This window comes from Rattus norvegicus, chromosome 2 (genome assembly GCF_021556685.1).
Source record: "Rattus norvegicus strain SHRSP/BbbUtx chromosome 2, alternate assembly SHRSP_T2T, whole genome shotgun sequence".
NCBI lineage: Eukaryota > Metazoa > Chordata > Mammalia > Rodentia > Muridae > Rattus > Rattus norvegicus.
Genome location: NC_141535.1, coordinates 8914899 through 8935000, shown reverse-complemented (window position 1 = coordinate 8935000; position 20102 = coordinate 8914899). Strand labels below are relative to the sequence as shown.

Genomic DNA, 20102 nt, shown 5'->3' with positions numbered 1-20102 from the left:
CACTATATTATGTACTCACACTATTTATTCTATGTACTCATACTATCCCATGTACTTATACTTTATCATGGGTATTATGCAACTATGATGATCAGATCCCCAATATCCACAGAGTACTGTCTTTGTGCCAGGTACCATTTTGATCCATTTATTTAATAGTCCACACCATTACTGAAATAATATCATTCATCTGCTTCGTTTTAGAGGTCAGAAAGTAGAGCTATTGAAAAGTTGGCTGTAATAAATATCACACTAGTGGGCCTGAGACTTCATCCTAAGTAGTCTGGCTCCTGGGTAGGTAAACATAATTGCCATGAAATGATATCACAAGCACTTCCTAGGAAAGCAAGCTTATAAAAAAACCACAAGACATTGTTACAAACGATTATAACCTATGGATTCTATACTAGACTTACTATTATAAATCCTAAGTAAACAATGGGCATATTACTATATAAGTATTATTTAAATTGTTTTTACATAATTTGAGCAGGCGGAAAATCCAAAAGGCATACTAGCAATGAATCCTGTTTTTAGTGTCTCCGAGACTAAATTCTTATTAATTTCACCCCAATTTTCAACAACTTTGAGATTATTCTCTTTGGAAAATAAAAATGAATGAACCAAAATAATTTAGATAACAAAACTCCTTCAACACAGAAAAATACAAACATGTAAAGGCATGCAAATTTAACACCTTAAATTTTTCTATCATTGTGTCTTTTTAGCTAGACAACTCAATCCATTTATTAATAATTGATCAGACTAATGTAAAGGATACCAAAATGGCTAGAAACTAAGCCAGGTGTAACTGTACATAATGTGCTGGCCAATTATAATCCCCATCTATCAAATGCATAAGCTAAGACTGTTTTAAAGTCACTATAAACATCTATACATTAGATTGGCCAATGCTCTGCATTCTACAGGCAGGCTTTGTGTTCCAGCTGTAACAGTAAAATTACTGAGGCAGTAATTCTCTTAATATTTAAATAATATATTAAAATTTAATTTTCAGCACCTGGAAGAATCTGTTTGTATGCCAGCAAATGAGATGGCTGGGCCTGCAGCTCTATCCATGTGGGACTCAAACACAACCTATCACAAATAATTACTAAGCTAGAGCAGTCATAGTCACCGCAACACTCATTTCAAAACCAGGTCAAAGTTGCTTGAATTCTTTTCCATTTTCAAGATACCCTGAGAATAAATTCTGTGATGTTTATCCTTTTCTATTTTTCTCATTTTTAGCTATTTATCTTTCCTGATGACCATAGATTGAGGTGGAAAGGGTAGTAATGGCCTCTTGTATTTTTTTTCTGCTTAAGCTGGACATATTAAAAAGCAAATTAGCTGCTGATTTATTGGAGTTTGTTTTAAACCTTTTGTGACTGCTCTGATCAAAGCTCCTGTGTTTGTTCTATCTGTTTGTAGGAAGTATTACAAATTCTGTGACTCACAAACAAATCTAAAGCTTGTGCACTGTTGTACACATAAGGCCTTCCAACACATATCATATCTGTAAAGTCTGGGCCTAAGTCCAGACACATAGACAATATTAACAAAATGCTTTTCTATGTGTTTCCACATATAATACAATCTGATCTTCATACGGAAGAAATATACAAAATGATAAGCTGCCTATTTATTATGTGAACACACTGCTGGGGAAGGGACCAGACAACTCAAGATTCAAAACCATTTTATATGTTTTTTTTTACACTTTGGAAAAAAATCCTTTCAAAGAATGTCTTTTATGGTCACAGGTCCTAAGTTCACAGACCTGCCTAAAATTAGTCAGGGCTATGTCTTCCAATATCCCCACCAAAAAGAAAGACTAAATACAGAGAATTTTGAGGGTTAGAGTGATTCACATTTCCTTTCTCAAAAGCTCAAGACAAAAAGAAAATTAACTTGAAAGGTGTACTTAGTAAAAAGATGGTGATGGAAAGAAAATCCTATTAAGTAGAAATTTTAATTGCCTTGAATTAATTTCAGATTTACAAGCAGATCTTTGGATATAGAAAAGTATCTAAAGGTCCAGTTCTAGCATGTAAATTGTCACATCCTATACCTGATCCTTAGAAAGAAAATAAATTAAGATTTTATTTTGTTGGAGGGAAAGATGAGGATTAAAGGGGAGGGAAAATTTTACCAAGAATTTGTACAGTATTACCTTCAATCATTTTGATGCAAGTCATTCATACCACCGCCGTGCTAACAAGACATCCAATTTACTAAACAATGAATAGTGAAAATACATTTAAAAGGTACAAATGACTGTCCAAAGAATGACACTGAAAAATATTAAGTAACAGCTCTACCTCAAGATAAGCCTCAGCTTTAAAGGGTTTTAATGAAGAGAGCCTTCAAAGGCTAAATCAGGAGGCATTGATTAGATTGCCTCTAACTTTGTGTTTTGACACCTTCGTCTTTCGTGGCATTATATTGTCTCTGTGCATCTCACAAAGGAAGCATTTTACCAGGCCCACACAAGAACAGGAGACAGCAACGCATATAAAAGAGACTGTCAAGGGTGTGAGCCAAAATGGGTCTCATTTGGATTTCAAGTGAAGAAAACTCCTAATGCATCTCATTACAATGTATGTGAACCTCTGAAAAGAAGGATAGATTGGATTCTCATCCCTATTAATTTATTGAAATAGATTCAGTTTTTTTCCTTGTATATCAGGAGAGACCATGTGTTTCAAGCAAGGTAACAATATTATAGTTCCAATAACCAAATCTGCTATGATTTAGTATATCCTTCTCTCAGATAAAAAGGATGCAGTTTCCTTGATAATTAGAATTTGCACTTAAAAATAAATCCTACAATTACATAGCAATAAATATTCTTTGTTAGCATCATTTTTAACGATACGATGACGGGGCTAAATGGCCTTATTACAGACTAGGCTTCTTACCATTGAAATCCAATTTTCCCCGTACTTCTCTGCCTTTTACATGTTGACTTTTTATTTCATTGAGGGACCGTGAACATGTGTAATTAGGATAACACTAAGGAAAGCCATATTTTATTGAAACATAGTGAAAAGAAAATGAGACAAACTCTCAGCACTCCCATCGCTATGCCGTATCGTCTATTATACTTTTCTCGCAGGAATGACATGGGCATCAAGGTGCCTATTAGGAAATGATTGTGTCTGAAGTACTTCTACTTACCTAATTCCACAACTTCATTATAATGATATCTACCACTCAAAAACTCTAGTTCTTAACCATAGACAAAGGCCATGGTCTAATGCAGGTAGACATCCCAAGTAATTCCACAAATCCACAGGCCTGCAGATAGAAGACATATGCTCTCATTGCTCCTTAACACCATTAACATTTAGAGATGATTGATTATGGCATACCAACAGCATTCTGTGAATGCAGAGCTGATCTATTTTTTATGTAAATCATACAGCCTGCTAGTCAAATTAAAGGTTAAATATACATAAAGTCTTAAAATAAAATACAGATAATCTTTCACATAGAGCATGGACCCGTGCTATATACAGTCAAATGTAACAGGAACCACGGATTCATAGGATGCCTCCTGTTTTTTGCTTTGTTTTTTTTTATGCCCCCTGTTTAAACCCACAAAAACCAGCATGATTATGTCCCCTTAGGTTTAAATGCATTTTAAAACAAAGGAAATAATATATCCACAACTAAGTAGATTTAAAAATTATAGTCAGAAAACACAAGGAGAAAAATGTATAATCATCTTGAAAAGAACTTTCTATAAACAAATTCATATTTATTATTTTAAATGTTCACATATGTGGCTATAAATGAGCCACAGAAAAGATAGCTATGAATCAGATATTATGCATGCATACATGTTGATATGTACACATATGTTATTTTAGTATTATAAATCTATGTATGAATGACCTCAATTAACTTTGGCAAATCGTAATTAGCTTTAGTTTACAATTGTCTTTATAAGAACGTTTCTCTATCATCCTGGAACATAGACAATGGAAATATTTTTGATGGATTATAATTAAGTTAGAATGATATATGCTTCTTATTTTTATCTTGACAGTTCTTGTATTCTCAGGCAGAGCCTATTATAAACAAATATACAGCAGGTTACATGTTGAATAATGTATTTCAAGTACTTTAAAATTACCAGGGACTTGCCTAAGATCTACACATAAATACATATTTTGAACTTAATTTTTATTACTGCATTGAATACATGAATATATTTTATAATCTACTTACAGTTCAGTTAATACCTGAGTTTTTAAAGGACATAACAAAGGTAGTAATCTTACCTTTGTAACATAAACTTTATGGCATTATGAATAAAACTGACAAGTATAAAATTTGCTCCATAGAATAAGTGATATACTTATGTTAATTCACCTTTTAAAAGATATTATGTGTTGCTCCATTTTTTTTGACAAGACTTCCATTCATCCTAGAGACATGTTGAAAAACACTATATTTTTCTCTCAATAAGGAAAATCACTTTACTCACTATCATGCTTGTTCTGTCTCAATAAAAAATCAATCATCAAATGCTTGCTTCCAAGTTCTACTTGTTAAACTGCCAATTTATGCGTACACTTTGGCTCAGCAGAATTCACTCAGCACCACTTCTTTCATTATTATAATTTTGTACATCTCATAAAATGCTTTACACTCATGGGGGAGGGAGTGCTTCAAAAGTTTTCTCATGCCTCCACTGAGCAGGTCCCATTACAGCTAAAGCAAAGGTAGGCTGTGGCTCCAAATCTTCACTATTAAAGAAAAAGAAAAACTATATCATCTTTGTGATTTTTCAAAGCAATAAAGGCCCCGCTGATCCTACTGACCGAGGCAACTGAATTGGTTGTCTAAATGGTAGTAATGTCAATGTCAGATATGTGGTTGTCTTTTCGTCTTGGCCCATTCTTGAATGTAAAAATCAGATGATTGAAGGACATTTCACTGACCTGTTATGGCCTCTGCAACTCTCAAACACAATGATAGTATTCCTTATATAAGAGCCACATTTTGGAGAAAACCGGCGCTTCATCAATGATGCCTTTGCGACATCTGGCGGTCCTTAGGATATATAAAAATTACTTTTGTTTTTCCAAATCTATCAGTACTTGAAATTCCAGTCCAAAAGCCTTTGATTCCCCCTAGCGGGGGTACAAAAGCACTCTGGCCTGCAAACTAAGTTGTGGGCTACCATGAATCCATATGGTGCAAAAGGTCACAAATCTTGAGATGTGGTGACATCATGACAATAAGACACTTTCTCGACACAAGCTGACCCATTTTGAATATAAAAGGACCCTCATCACATGTTCCCACACATTTCAAACCATAGGGAAAAAAGAAATATGCTAAGTGTTCCAAGCAGAAGCTGAACACTTGCATCTGAGGGTACCTATAGTTCTCACACTTAAGGAATACTACACAGAGCCTTCCACTGAGACTGCTTTAGATGACGTAACAGTGTTTTACTGTTACATGTTAAGGCTCAGTAAGTGGTAGTAAGGGGAAGAAGCGGCTGAATTGCAGGGTGTATCCCTTTATGCACTCTTCAGTTGTTTGGCAAATTATTAATGTGGTCACACTGAGGCTTGTCCTACATGTTCTGCCTTTATTTATATTTCCAGGACAGCATAGGACTTGAATATTACTTTATACAGAGGTCAGAAATATTTCCTTTGGATTTTTATTCTTGTTCTGTAGCCAATTGAGCATGAAAAGAAGGGAAAGAAAATTCAAAAATTCATTTCTATCTTTTTGTCACATTCTCTACAGGCACTTTTGTTGTCCATGTTGAGAAGTCAAGACTTCATTAAATCTTTGCTAAGCATAAGAAAATTACTTGTGTTTTACATCGGGACTTTCAGTTATGCTGAGTCTTGGTCAGGTAGCACACTTTGCAGTAACAAAGCCAAATACAGTGTTGATTCCCTATTTTCAAATATCATTTCAAGTATTTGCCTTCATAAATCTGTATTATTTTGGCTATAAGGTAAGGCATCTAATAAAATTTCTTTTAAGAAAAGAACTTGTGTTTTCTAAATGATTTTCTTTCTCTTCTTTCTTTTCTTTCTTTTTCATCCCCCTCCCCCCTTCTCTGTGTATGTATGTATTTATGAGCTGCATTTGTGTACACTTGTGTTTTGAGGTTTTGTTGTGTTACACTTTCGTGGGCATCATGGGATATCTCATTGGGACTTGGTGCTCAAGGATTAGGCTAGACTGGCTGACCAAAGAACTCCAAAGATGATCCAATCTGTCTGTCAGAACTTCTCCAACACCAAGTTCAGACATATGCCACCGTGCTCAACATTTTATGAGGTTGCACTAGATCAAATAACCTCAGGTCTTTGGCTGTCATAATAAGCACTTTACCAACTGAGCAATCTCACAGGTCCTGATAATCCACATGTACAATAATATTTTATTTCTGATTCTTTCCAACTGAACAAAGTTTAATTGTCACTACAAAAACTATTAAGCATACATTTATTATTTACATTTAAGTACATTTTATTTGTCATAATTGAACCAACTGATTTTCTTTATAAGTAACATATTAAAACTAGGCATGATGAGAAATGTCTGTTTTCCATAGACCCAGGAGCCACTTGAGACCAAGAGTTGGAGAAAAATCTGAACAAAAGAGGGAACTCAGCTTCAAATTCAACAACAAAAACAAAATGAGTTCTAGGTTCCGGAAAATATAAAAATGTTAGCTGTAAAGTCCTCAGATGTCTTACATTAGATGTATAAGCACGGCTTTTAGGATAAAAATTCATTTGATGGTATATATAGGCTAAAACTGAAACAAGCATGGGCATTAATCTTTAAATATTATTCTACTTTTTCCATGTAAATCATACAAATTGAAAAGATTCATCATTTTGTCAATGTTTAAAAGAACCTTACTTGAGAAAGCAGCCTGATTAAAAAAATTAGCGTCCATTATTTTTCAAAAGAAATTCTAAGAAAAATAAAGTAACACAATCCTTTATTGCTGTAGTATTTGCCAATATTTCAGGTTCTGCTAGATGGCTTGATGAATTGAATTCACATTAAAAATATATTTTGAGTAAGATAGTGGCATTTAGTCCAACAGCGTTCATTTGCTCCAAATGCATGCCACGCAGCACAGTAAACATTGCAATGAAGGCCAGAAAACTTAACTGTAAGAACAAACTCACAAATACTAAATTGAAGAAATAACTTTGAATTAAGATATTATTAAACAACAATCTTTCTATGTAGAAGTATTGAAAGGAAAATACATTTCAAACATGACTAGACATCACAATATAAAGAAATAGTTTAAATGTTAAAGAATATTTTGTTATTTTGAGATCTTTTAGACACAGATTTGCAGGAAGGTCTAAGAAATAATATGCAACTTTCAGGGGTAATGCAAAAATTATCAAAACGTAATTTTGTCTTCTGTTTCTAACACTAAGAAATAGAAATCTTTTATCTTACCTACATATTCATTAAAATTATTTTGTTAAGTTTGAAGCAGTGAAAATTAGAATAGATGAAGGTTTAACAAAATTGAGAAAACAAAATAAAAATGAATAGCTAAAGATAAAAGACACTGATTATGGGAGACAGTGAAGGCGATCTAATATAAGAAAAATTTACATTACTAAACAAAATTAAATACATGTAGTGAATAAAATAGCCATAAATATAATTTAGAAACATGCATGGACTTCCTGCACCCATCTTCTTTGTCTATTGAGTCCTCTGGGAAGATCCCCGGCTGCCCTGAGCAGCTTGCTATCTTGAAAAACCTCCATTATCATGCCAAATCTTCACTCCCCTCCTCAGACCTGTGAATCCAGAACCATAGAGGTTAGATTTCCTTCTTGCATCCATTTCCCCACCTTCGAGACCTACGGGACACTCACAGGTGCCCAGAGCATACTGCTAGGCCCTTTGGAATCTCATTATTCTGCCACCTCTCCATACACCTTCCTCACACCTGCTGACCTGGAAACATACAGCCCAAGTATACCCATCAGAGGCCTACCATAACACCATTATCAAGGTTAGGTCTCCCTCCCAGTACATACTAAAACAACCGTCTAGATGGCTAAAGGCACTTGAAAGAACACAAACAACAAAAACCAGGGAAATATGATACCTACAGAAAACAGCTACCCTACTACAGTAATCCCTGGATGACCCAGCACAACCAAAACACAAGAAAATGACATTAAACCCAGCCTTATAAAAATGACAGAAGTTTTAAAAGAGGAAATGAATAAATCCTTTAAAGACATACAGAAAAATACAAATAAACAGATGAAGGAAATAAATAAAACTGTTCAAGACATTAAAACAGAAATAGAAGCAATAAAGAAAACACAAATTGAGGGAATCTTGGAGATATAAAACCAAGGGAAGAGAACAGAAACAACAGATGCAACTATCATCAACAGAATATATGAGATGGAAGAGAGAATTTCAGGCATAGAAGATACAATATATGAAATTGAAATATCCAATAAGAAATGTCCAATCCAAATATTAATAGGAAAAAAAGAAGGTGAAGAATACCAGCAACATGGACCAGAAATTTGTTTAAGAAAATTGGAGAAATACTATCCAAACTATTCCACAAAATTGACACAGATGGAGCGCTACCAAATTCCTTCTATGAAGCCACAATTACTCTTATACCTAAACCACACAAAGACCCAACAAAGAAGGAGAACTTCAGACCAATTTCCCTTATGAATAGCGACGCAAAAATACACAATAAAATTCTGGCAAACCGAATCCAAGAACACATCAAAACAATCATCCAACAGGATCAAGTAGGCTTCATCCCAGGCATGCAGGGATGGTTTAATATAAGGAAAACCATTATATAAACAAACTGAAAGAACAAAACCACATGATCATTTCATTAGATGCTGAGAAAGCATTTGACAAAATTCAACACCCCTTCATGATAAAAGTCCTGGAAAGAATAGGAATTCAAGCCCATACCTAAACATAGTAAAAGCCATATATAGAAACCAGTTGCTAACATTAAACTAAATGGAGAAAAACTTGAAGCAATCCCACTAAAATCAGGGACTAGACAAGGCTGCCCACTCTCTCCCTACTTATTCAATATAGTTCTTTAAATTCTAGCGAGAGCATTCAGACAACAAAAGGAGATCAAGGGGATACAGATTGGAAAAGAAGAAGTCAAAATATCACTACTTGCAGATGATATGATAGTATATTTAAGTGATCCCAAAAGTTCCACCAGAGAACTATTAAACCTGATAAACAACTTCAGCAAAGTGGCTGGGTATAAAATTAACTCATAAACAGTAGCCTTCCTCTACACAAAAGAGAAACAAGCCGAGAAAGAAATTAGGGAAACGACACCCTTCATAATAGTCCCAAATAATATAAAGTACTTCGGAGTGACTTTAACCAAGCAAGTAAAAGATCTGTACACAAAACGGCAACCAACAGATTGGGAAAAGATCTTTACCAATCCTACAACAGATAGAGGCCTTATATCCAAAATATACAGAGAACTCAAGAAGTTAGACCACAGGGAAACAAATAACCCTATTAAAAAATGGGGTTCAGAGCTGAACAAAGAATTCACAGCTGAGGAATGCCGAGTGGCTGGGAAACACCTCAAGAAATGTTCAACATCTTTAGTCATAAGGGAAATGCAAATCAAAACAACCCTGAGATTTTACCTCACACCAGTGAAAATGGCTAAGATCAAAAACTCAGGGGACAACAGATGCTGGCGAGGATGTGGAGGAAGAGGAACACTCCTCCATTGTTGGTGGGATTGCAAACTGGTACAACCATTCTGGAAATCAGTCGGGAGGATCCTCAGAAAATTGGACATTGAACTGCCTGAGGATCCAGCTATACCTCTCGTGGGTATATACCCAAAAGATGCCCCAACATATAAAAAAGACACGTGCTCCACTATGTTCATTGCAGCCTTATTTATAATAGCCAGAAGCTGGAAAGAACCCAGATGCCCTTCAACAGAGGAATGGATACAGAAAATGTGGTACATCTACACAATGGAATATTACTCAGCTATCAAAAACAACGACTTTATGAAATTCGTAGGCAAATGGTTGGAACTGGAAAACATCATCCTGAGTGAGCTAACCCAATCACAGAAAGACATACATGGTCTGCACTCATTGATAAGTGGCTATTAGCCCAAATGCTTGAATTACCCTAGATGCACAGAACACATGAAACTGAAGAAGGATGATCAAAATGTGAATGCTTCACTCCTTCTTTAAAAGGGGAACAAGAATACCCTTGGCAGCGAAGAGAGAGGCAAAGATTAAAACAGAGACTGAAGGAACACCCATTCAGAGTCTGCCCCACATGTGGCCCATACATATACAGCCACCCAATTAGACAAGATGGATGAAGCAAAGAAGTGCAGACCGACAGGAGCCGGATGTAGATCGCTCCTGAGAGACACAGCCAGAATACAGCAAATACAGAGGCAAATGCCAGCAGCAAACCACTGAACTGAGAATAGGACCCCCGTTGAAGGAATCAGAGAAAGAACTGGAAGAGCTTGAAGGGGCTCGAGACCCCATATGTACAACAATGCCAAGCAACCAGAGCTTCCAGGGACTAAGCCACTACCCAAAGACTATACATGGACTGACCCTGGACTCTGACCTCATAGGTAGCAATGAATATCCTAGTAAGAGCACCAGTGGAAGGGGAAGCCCTGGGTCCTGCTAAGACTCAACCCCCAGTGAACTAGACTGGTGGGGGGAGGGCGGCAATGGGGGGAGGGTTGGGAGGGGAACACCCATAAGGAAGGGGAGGGGGGAGGGGGATGTTTGCCCGGATACCGGGAAAGGGAATAACACTCGAAATGTATATAAGAAATACTCAAGTTAATAAAAAAATAAATAAAAAAAAAAGAACTTCAAGACTCTGAAGAAAGAAATTGAAGAAGACCTCAGAAGATGGAAAGATCTCCCATGCTCATGGATTGGCAGGATTAATATAGTAAAAATGCCCATTCTACCAAAAGCGATCTACAGATTCAATGCAATCCCCATCAAAATACCAATCCAATTCTTCAAATAGTTAGACAGAACAATTTGCAAATTCATCTGGAATAACAAAAAACCCAGGATAGCTAAAACTATCCTCAACAATAAAAGGACTTCAGGGGGAATCACTATCCCTGAACTCAAGCAGTATTACAGAGCAATAGTGATAAAAACTGCATGGTATTGGTACAGAGACAGACAGATAGACCAATGGAACAGAATTGAAGACCCAGAAATGAACCCACACACCTATGGTCACTTGATTTTTGACAAAGGAGCCAAAACCATCAAATGGAAAAAAAGGTAGCATTTTCAGCAAATGGTGCTGGTTCAACTGGAGGTCAACATGTAGAAGAATGCAGATCGATCCATGCTTATCACCCTGTACAAAGCTTAAGTCCAAGTGGATCAAGGACCTCCACATCAAACCAGACACACTCAAACTAATAGAAAGAAAAGTGGGGAAGCAACTCGAACACATGGGCACTGGAGAAAAGTTCCTGAACAAAACACCAATGGCTTATGCTCTAAGATCAAGAATTGACAAATGGGATCTCCTAAAACTGCAAAGCTTCTGTAAGGCAAAGGAGACTGTGGTTAGGACAAAACAGCAGCCAACAGATTGGGAAAAGATCTTTACTAATCCTACAACAGATAGAGGCCTTATACCCAAAATATACAAAGAACTCAAGAAGTTAGACCGCAGGGAGACAAATAACCCTATTAAAAAATGGAGTTCAGAGCTAAACAAAGAATTCACAGCTGAGGAATGTCAAATGGCTGAGAAACACCTAAAGAAATGTTCAACATCTTTAGTCATAAGGGAAATGCAAATCAAAACATCCCTGAGATTCCACCTCACACCAGTGAGAATGGCTAAGATCAAAAACTCAGGTGACAACAAATGCTGGTGAGGATGTGGAGAAAGAGGAACACTCCTCCATTGTTGGTGGGGTTGCCGACAGATATAACCATTCTGGAAATCAGTCTGGAGGATACTCAGAAAATTGGACATTGAACTACCTGAGGACCCAGCTATACCTCTCGTAGGCATATACCCAAAAGATGCCCCAACATATAAAAAAGACACGTGCTCCATAATGTTTAAAGCAGCCTTATTTATAATAGCCAGAAGCTGGAAAGAACCCAGATACCCTTCAACAGAGGAATGGATACAGAAAATGTGGTACATCTACACAATGGAATATTACTCAGCTATCAAAAACAATGACTTTATGAAATTCATAGGCAAATGGAGGCAACTGGAAAATATCATCCTGAGTGAGGTAACCCAATCACAGAAGAACACACATGGTATGAACTCACTGATAAATGGCTATTAGCCCAAATTTCTTGAATTGTCCTAGATGCACAGAACACGTGAAACTCAAGACGGATGATCAAAATGCGAATGCTTCACTCCTTCTTTAGAAGGGGAACAAGAATACCCTTGGCAGGAATAGGGAGGCAAAGATTAAAACAGAGGCAGAAGGAACACCCATTCAGGACCTGTCCCACATGTGGCCCATACATATACAGCCACCCAATTAGACAAGATGGATGAAGCAAAGAAGTGCATGCCAACACGAACCGGATGTAGATCTCTCCTGAGAGACACAGCAAGAATACAGCAAATACATAGGCGAATGCCAGCAGCAAACCACTGAACTGAGAATGGGACCCCTGTTGAAGGAATCAGAGAATGAACTGGAAGAGCTTGAAGGTGTTCGAGACCCCATATGAACAACAACGCCAACAAACCAGAGCTTCCAGGGAATAAGCCACTACCCAAAGACTATACATGGACTGACCCTGGGCTCCAACCTCATAGGTAGCAATGAATGGCCCAGTAAGAGCACCAGTGGAAGGGGAAGCCCTTGGTCCTGCCAAGACTGAACCCCGAGTGAACGTAATTGTTGGGGGGAGGGCGGTAATGGGGGAGGATGTGGAGGGGAACACCCATATAGAGGTAGAGGGGGAGGTGTTAGGGGGATGTTTGCCCAGAAACCGGGAAAGGGAATAACATTCAAAATTTAGATAAGAAATACTCAAGTTAATAAAAAAAAAAGAAAAAGAAAAAAAAAGAAAATTGGATAAGAAAACTGTCACAATCTTAAAAAAAAAAAAAAAGAGATGCCAATAAATATACAAGAAGTTTATAGAACACCAATTACCCTGGACCAGACAAGAAAATCCTCCTGCCACATGCCACATAATAATCAAAACACAAAAACTACAGAACAAAGAAAGAGTATTAAAGGTGGCAAGGGAAAATGCCAGATATCATACAAAGTCAAACCTATAGCAATTATACCCAATTTCTAAACAGAGGATCTAGAAGCTAGAAGAACCTGGACAGATATCTTGCAACCTCTAAAAATCCACAGATGACAACCAAAACTACCAAATTACCATAAATGGAAAAAACAAGATATTTCAAGACAAATGCAAATTTAAGCAATATCTATCTACAAGTCCACCCGTTCAGAAAACACTAGAAGGAAAACAGCAATCAAAGAAGTATAACTACACCCAAGAAAACATAGAATATAAGCAATTCCATACTGCAACAAGAAAAGTGCAAACACACACACACACACACACACACACACACACACACACACACAAATACAACATCAAAATAAAAGGAATTAACAATCACGGGCCATTAGTATCTCTCAACATCAACGGACTCAATTCCCCCAATAAAATGACAGAGGCTAAAAGAACAGATGTGAAAACAGGATCAATCATTCTGCTGCATACAAGAAACACACCTCAGCAATAAAGATAGACATTACTACAGAGCAAAGGGGTAGAAAAAGTTTTTTCAAGCAAATGGACCTAAGAAACAAGCTGAAATGCTCAGCTTAAAATCCAATGGAACAGACTTTCAACAATAATTAACCAAAAGATACAGGGAAGGCCACTTCATACTCATCAAAGAAAAAAAAATCTAACAAGATAACATCTCAATTCTGAACATCTATGCCCCAAACACAAGGGCACCCACATTGGTAAAAGGAACATTGTCAAAGCTTAAATTGCACATTGAATACCACACATTAATAGTGGGAGACTTCAATACCCTACTCCCAGCAGTTGACAGGTCCTCCAGTCAAAAACTAAAGAGAGGAATAATAAATCAGACATGAAATAAATGGACTAGACATACATCTACAGAGTATTTCATCAAAACACAAAAGAATATACCTTCTAAATATCCCATGGATGCTTCCCAAAATTGACCATAATAGTCATTCAGAAAGAAAGCCTCAACAAATACACCCAAGAAGAGTGTACAGTAGGAAATAATCAAACTTCGAGCTGAAATCAACCAAGTAGAAACAAAAAGAACTATACAAAAAATATCAACAAAACCTGGAGCTGGTTCTTTGAGAAAATCAACAAACCCTTAGCCAGACTAATAAGAGGGCAAAGAGACAGTATCCAAATTAACAAAATCAGAAATGAAAAGGGAGACATAACAACAGAAACTGAGGAAATTCAAAAAAAAATCAGCTCCTGCTACAAAAGCCTATACTCAACAAAACTGGAAAATCTGGATTAAATGGACAATTTTCTAGACAGATAACAGGTACTAAGGTTTAATCAGGATCAGATAAACCATCTAAACAGTTCTATAACCCCTAAAGAAATAGAAGCAGTCATTAAAAGTCTGCCGATCAAAAAGAGCCCAGGACCAGATAGGTTTAGTGTAGGAGTCTATGAGACCTTTAAAAAAGACTTAATACCAATACTCTTCAAACTATCCCGCCAAATAGAAACACAGGAACATCACTCAATTTGTTCTTGGAAGCCACAATTACACTTACACATAAACCATACAAAGACCCTACAAAGAAAGAGAACTTCAGACAAATTTCCCTCATGAATTTCAATGCAAAAATAATCAATAAAAAACTTGAAAACCAAATCGAAAAACACATCAAAATTATCATTCACCATGATAAAGTAGGCTTCATCCCAGAGATGCAGGAATGGTTTAATATAAGGAAACCCATCAGCGTAATCCACTATATAAACAAATTCAAAGAAAAAAACCACATATCATCTCATTTAGATGCTGAGAAAGCATTTGACAAAACTCAACACCCCTTCATCATAAGAATCTTGGAAAGATCAGGAATTCAACGACCATAACTAAACATAGGAAAAGCAATATACAGCTAACCAGTAGCCAATATCAAACTAAATGGAGAGAAACTTGAAGCAATCCCACTAAAATCAGGGCTAGACAAGGCTGTCCACTTTCTCTCTACCTATTTAATATAGTACTTGAAATCCTACCCAGAGGAATTAAATAACAAAAGAGGTCAAAGGGACACAAATTGGAAAGGAAAAACTCAAAATATCACTATTTGGAGATGATATGATAATATACTTTAGTGATCCCAAAAATTCCACCAGAGAACTCCTTCAGCTCATGAACAACTTCAGCAAAGTAGAAGGATATAAAATTAACAAAAATATTCATAGGAAGGGATATGGAGACAAAGTTTGGAACAGAGACTGAAGGAATGGTCATTCCTGGGTATAAAGCCTACCCCACCTGCGTATGCAGCCCATTTATATACAGCCACAAAAACTAGATAATATTGATGAAGCCAAGAAATGCATACTGACAGGAGCCTGATAATAGCTGTCTCCTGAGAGGTTCAGCCAGAGCATTTCAAATACAGAGGTAAATCCTAGCAGCAAACCACTGAACTGAGAAGGGCACCCCTGTTGAAGGAATCAGAGAAAGAACTGGAAGAGCTTGATGGGGCTCGAGACCCCTTATGAACAACAATGCCAAGCAACCAGAGCTTCCAGGGACTAAGCCACTACCTAAAGACTATACATGGACTGACCCTGGGCTCTGACCTCGTGGGTAGCAATGAATAGCCTAGTAAGAGCACCAGTGGAAGGGGAAGCCCTTGGTCCTGCCAAGACTGAACCCCCAGTGAACATGATTGTTGGGGGGAGGGTGGCAATGGGGGAGGATGGGGAGGGGAGCACCCATATAGAAGGGAAGGGGTTAGGAGGATGTTGACCCGGAAACTGGGAAAGGGAATAATAATTGAAATGTAAATAAGATAAATGTAAATAACCCAAGTTAATAAAGATGGAGGAAAAAAAAAGAAGAAATCAAACAAGATCTCAGAAGATGGAAAGATCTCCCAGGCTCATGGATTGGTAGGATTAATATAATAATAATGGCTTTCTTGCCAAAAGCAATCTACAGAGTCAATGTAATTCCCATCAAAATTCCAACTCAATTCTTCACAGAGTTATTTGGAATAGCAAACAAACAAACAAACAAAACCCCACAGGATAGCAAATACTATCTCAAAAATAAAAGAATCTCTGAGGGAATCACCATTCCTGACCTCAAGCTGTATTACAGAGCAATCTTAATAAAAACTGTATGGTATTGGTACAGAGACAGTCAGATAGATCCATGGAATAGAATTGAAAACCCAGAAATGAACCTACACTCTTATGGTCGCTTGGTCTTTGACAAAGGAGCTAAAACCATCCAGTGGGGAAAAGATAACATTTTCAACAAATGGTGCTGGTGCAACTGGAGGTTGGTATGTAAATGAATGCAATCAACACATTCTCATCTCCTTAAACAAAGCTCAAATCCAAGTGGATCAAAGACATCCACATCAAACCAGATACAATGAAACTAATAGAAGAGAAAGTGGGGAAGAGCCTTGAACACATAGCCACAGGGGAAATTTTACTTAACAGAACACCAATGGCTTATGCTCTAAGATCAAGAGTTGACAAATGGGACCTCATAAAATTGCAAAAGGTCTGTAAGGCAAAGAACACTGTCAATAGGACAAAACATCAACAGACTGGGAAAAAAATCTTTACCAATCTTATGTCCAATAGATAGCTAATATCTAATATATGCAAAGAACACAAGTAGTTAGACTCCAGAGAACCAAATTATCCTATTAAAAACTGGGGTACAGATCTAAACAAGGAATTCCCAACTGAGGAATATCAAATGACCAAGAAACACCTAAAGAAATGTTAAACATCCTTAATCATCAAGGAAATACAAATCAAAACCACCCTGATATTACACCTCATACCAGTCAAAATTGCTAAGATCAAAAACTCAGGTGACAGCAGATACTGGTGAGGATGTGGAGAAAGTCAAACACTCCTCCATTGTTGCAAGCTGGTATAACCATTCTGGAAAGCAGTCTGGTGGTTCCTCAGAAAACTGGACATAGTGCTACCTGAGTACCCAGCTATACCACCACTGGGTATATATCCAAAAGATGCTCCAACATATAACAAGGACACGTGCTCCATTATGTTCTTAGCAGCCTTATTTATAATAGCCAGAAGCTGGAAAGAACCCAGATGTTCTTCAACAGAGGAATGGATATAGAAAATGTTGTACATTTACACACTAGAATATCACTCAGCTATTAAATCAGTGACTTCATGAAATTCTTAGGCAAATGGATGGAACTAGAAAATATCATCCTGAGTGAGGTGACCCAGTCACAAATGGACACACATGTTATGCACTCACTGATAAGTGGATATTAACCCAAAAGCTTGGAATACCCAAGATACAATTTACAGATCATATGAAGCTTAAGAAGAAGGAAGACCAAAATATGGATGCATCAGTCCTTTTTAGAAGAAAGAACAAAATATGGGAAGAAATACTTGGACAAAGAGTGGAACAGGAACTGTAGGAAAGGCCATCCAGAGACTGTCCTACCTGGGGATCCATCCCAGCAAATCCAGCCACTTACCACTGAGTCCAAGATGTGCTTGCTGACAGGAGCCTGATATGGAGGTCTCCTGAGAGGCTCTGCAAGAGCCTTTACTGATACAGATGTTTGCAATTAACCATCAGAATGAGCACTCCTCATTGTAGGAGATAGAGAAAGGACTGAAGGGGCTGATGGGTTTGCAATCCCATAGGAAGAACAATAATATCCACCAACCAGACCCCCCAGAGCTCCCGGGAACTAAACCACCAACCAAAGGGTATACATACGGAGGGACCCATGGATCCAGTCACATATGTAGTAGAGGATGGCATTATCTAGCATCAGTAGGAGGGGAAGCCCTTGGTACTATGAAGGCTCATTTTTCCATTGTAGGAGAATGCCATGGTGTTGATGTGGATGTGGGTAGGTGGGAATGGGAGAATGTTCATAGGAGCAGGGGGAGGAGGAATAGGAGAGGGAGGGAAGAGGATAACATTTGAAATGTAAATACATAAAATATCCAATTATAATGTTAAAAATAAAAAAAATATAGGCTTTGAAAGAAATAATGTTACATGGAAGAGAATGTCAGCATTTAGGATCAGGTATAGGGAGAGTCAGGAGAGATGGCGAGGTGGCCATGAGAATGACTGGAAATCTGCAACTGTGTAAATCAATTTTCCTAAGACACTACTTCCATTGTTAACTGTTTATGTCCTAATATGGTCTCTTATATTTATTACGCACACTATACATATTTGTTGAATTAATGAACTTTGATCAGCATTGCCAACATGCTCACATTGTCATTGTTTTATTCCAAAAGCTGTGGTTGCACTCTGGTCGGCACCTACTTGGGCAAATCAGCCTGTCTGCCCCTCTCTTCCAACACTGCACAGTCTGCAGGGCTCCCTGAAGATCTGCTGCAGCCAAGGCAATAGTCAGTAAATCTCCCAGGAGATTGGCTGCAGCTAGGACCACAGACACCTCAGGATGCAGGCTCCAACAGAGACACCCAGGTCAGCTAACAACAGAGATAACCAGATGTCAAGAGGCAAGTATAAGATCAAAAGTAACAGAAGCGAATATAATTTGACACCTTGAGAACCCAGTTCTTCCACCAGGGCAAGCCATGAATATCCCAATACACCTGAAAGGAATGACGCTGAAACTAAAATCCCTTCTCGTGAAGGTAATAGAGACCTTTAAGGAGGATATAAACAATTCACTTAAAGAAATACAGGAGAGCACAGGTAAACAGGTAGAAGCCCTTAAAGAGGAAACAAATAAATCCCCCAAAGAAATATAGGAAAACAATCAAAAAGGTGAAGGAATTGAAAAAGCTTTCCAAGAACTAAAAATGGAAGTAGAAACAATAGAGAAATCACAAATATGGAATATCTAGGTAAAAAGTCAGAAGCTACAGATGCAAGTATCACCAACAGAGTACAAGAGATAGAAGAGGCAATCTCAGGTGTAGAAGATACCATATCGATGCCACAGTCAAAAAAATAGAAAGCATAAAAATTCCTAACCCAAAATAGGAAATACAGGACATAAGAAAATGTCCAAAACACTCCTGGGAATACATCCAAAAGACACTCCAACATATAATAGGGACACGTGCTCCACTATGTTCATCGCAGCCTTATGTATAATAGCCAGAAGCTGGAAAGAACCCAGATGCCCTTCAACAGAGGAATGGATACAGAAAATGTGGTACATCTACACAATGGAGTACTACTTAGCTAATAAAAACAATGGCTCCATGAATTTTGCAGGCAAATGGATGGAACTAGAAAATATCATCTTGAGTGGGGTAGCCCAGTCCAAAAGGACATAAATTGTATGTACTCACCAAGTGGATATTAGTTTAAAAGCTCAGAACATCCACGATACAACTCACAAAGCATATGAAGCTTAACAAGATGGAAGGTCAAAGTGTGGAAGCTTCAATCCCACTTAGTAGGGGCACAAAATAATCACTCGAGGCAGAGGGAAGGAGGATCCTGGGAGGGAAAGGGGAGGCGGGAAGAGAGGGAAGTTCAGGTATTAGAAGACAAGAGAGAAGTCCAGAGGGCCAGCATAATGAATAGAAATATGTAGCAGAGATGGGAATTTTGGGGGAACTACTAGAAAGTTCTAGACACCAAGGAAGCAAAAGACTCCTAGGATCCAATAGGAATGACAGCTGAAATACCCAACAGAGGGGAGATAGAAACCTAAGAGACTCACCAAGTAGAAGGCATGGCCCTTAGTTGAGGGAAGGGGCCTCTTACCCATC

At 37.5% G+C, this 20102-nt stretch overlaps 1 protein-coding gene across 11 annotated transcripts in view; it reads right to left on the bottom strand.

The window, feature by feature from the left end:
• Kiaa0825 (KIAA0825 homolog) overlaps window positions 1-20102 on the bottom strand; it is a 561100-nt gene that overhangs the window by 259330 nt on the left and 281668 nt on the right. For 6 of the 11 annotated variants that reach the window (XM_087617479.1, XM_087617490.1, XM_087617504.1 and 3 more), the window contains one exon: window positions 6399-7829. The exons of 4 other annotated variants lie outside the window; for them this stretch is intronic. In XM_087617479.1, coding sequence (XP_087473605.1) covers window positions 7799-7829 — 31 coding nt within the window. In that variant the 3' untranslated portion in view covers window positions 6399-7798. Of the gene's footprint in view, window positions 1-6398; window positions 7830-20102 lie in introns of those variants that run through there. One more of the 11 variants, NM_001446612.1, reaches the window with a different exon arrangement.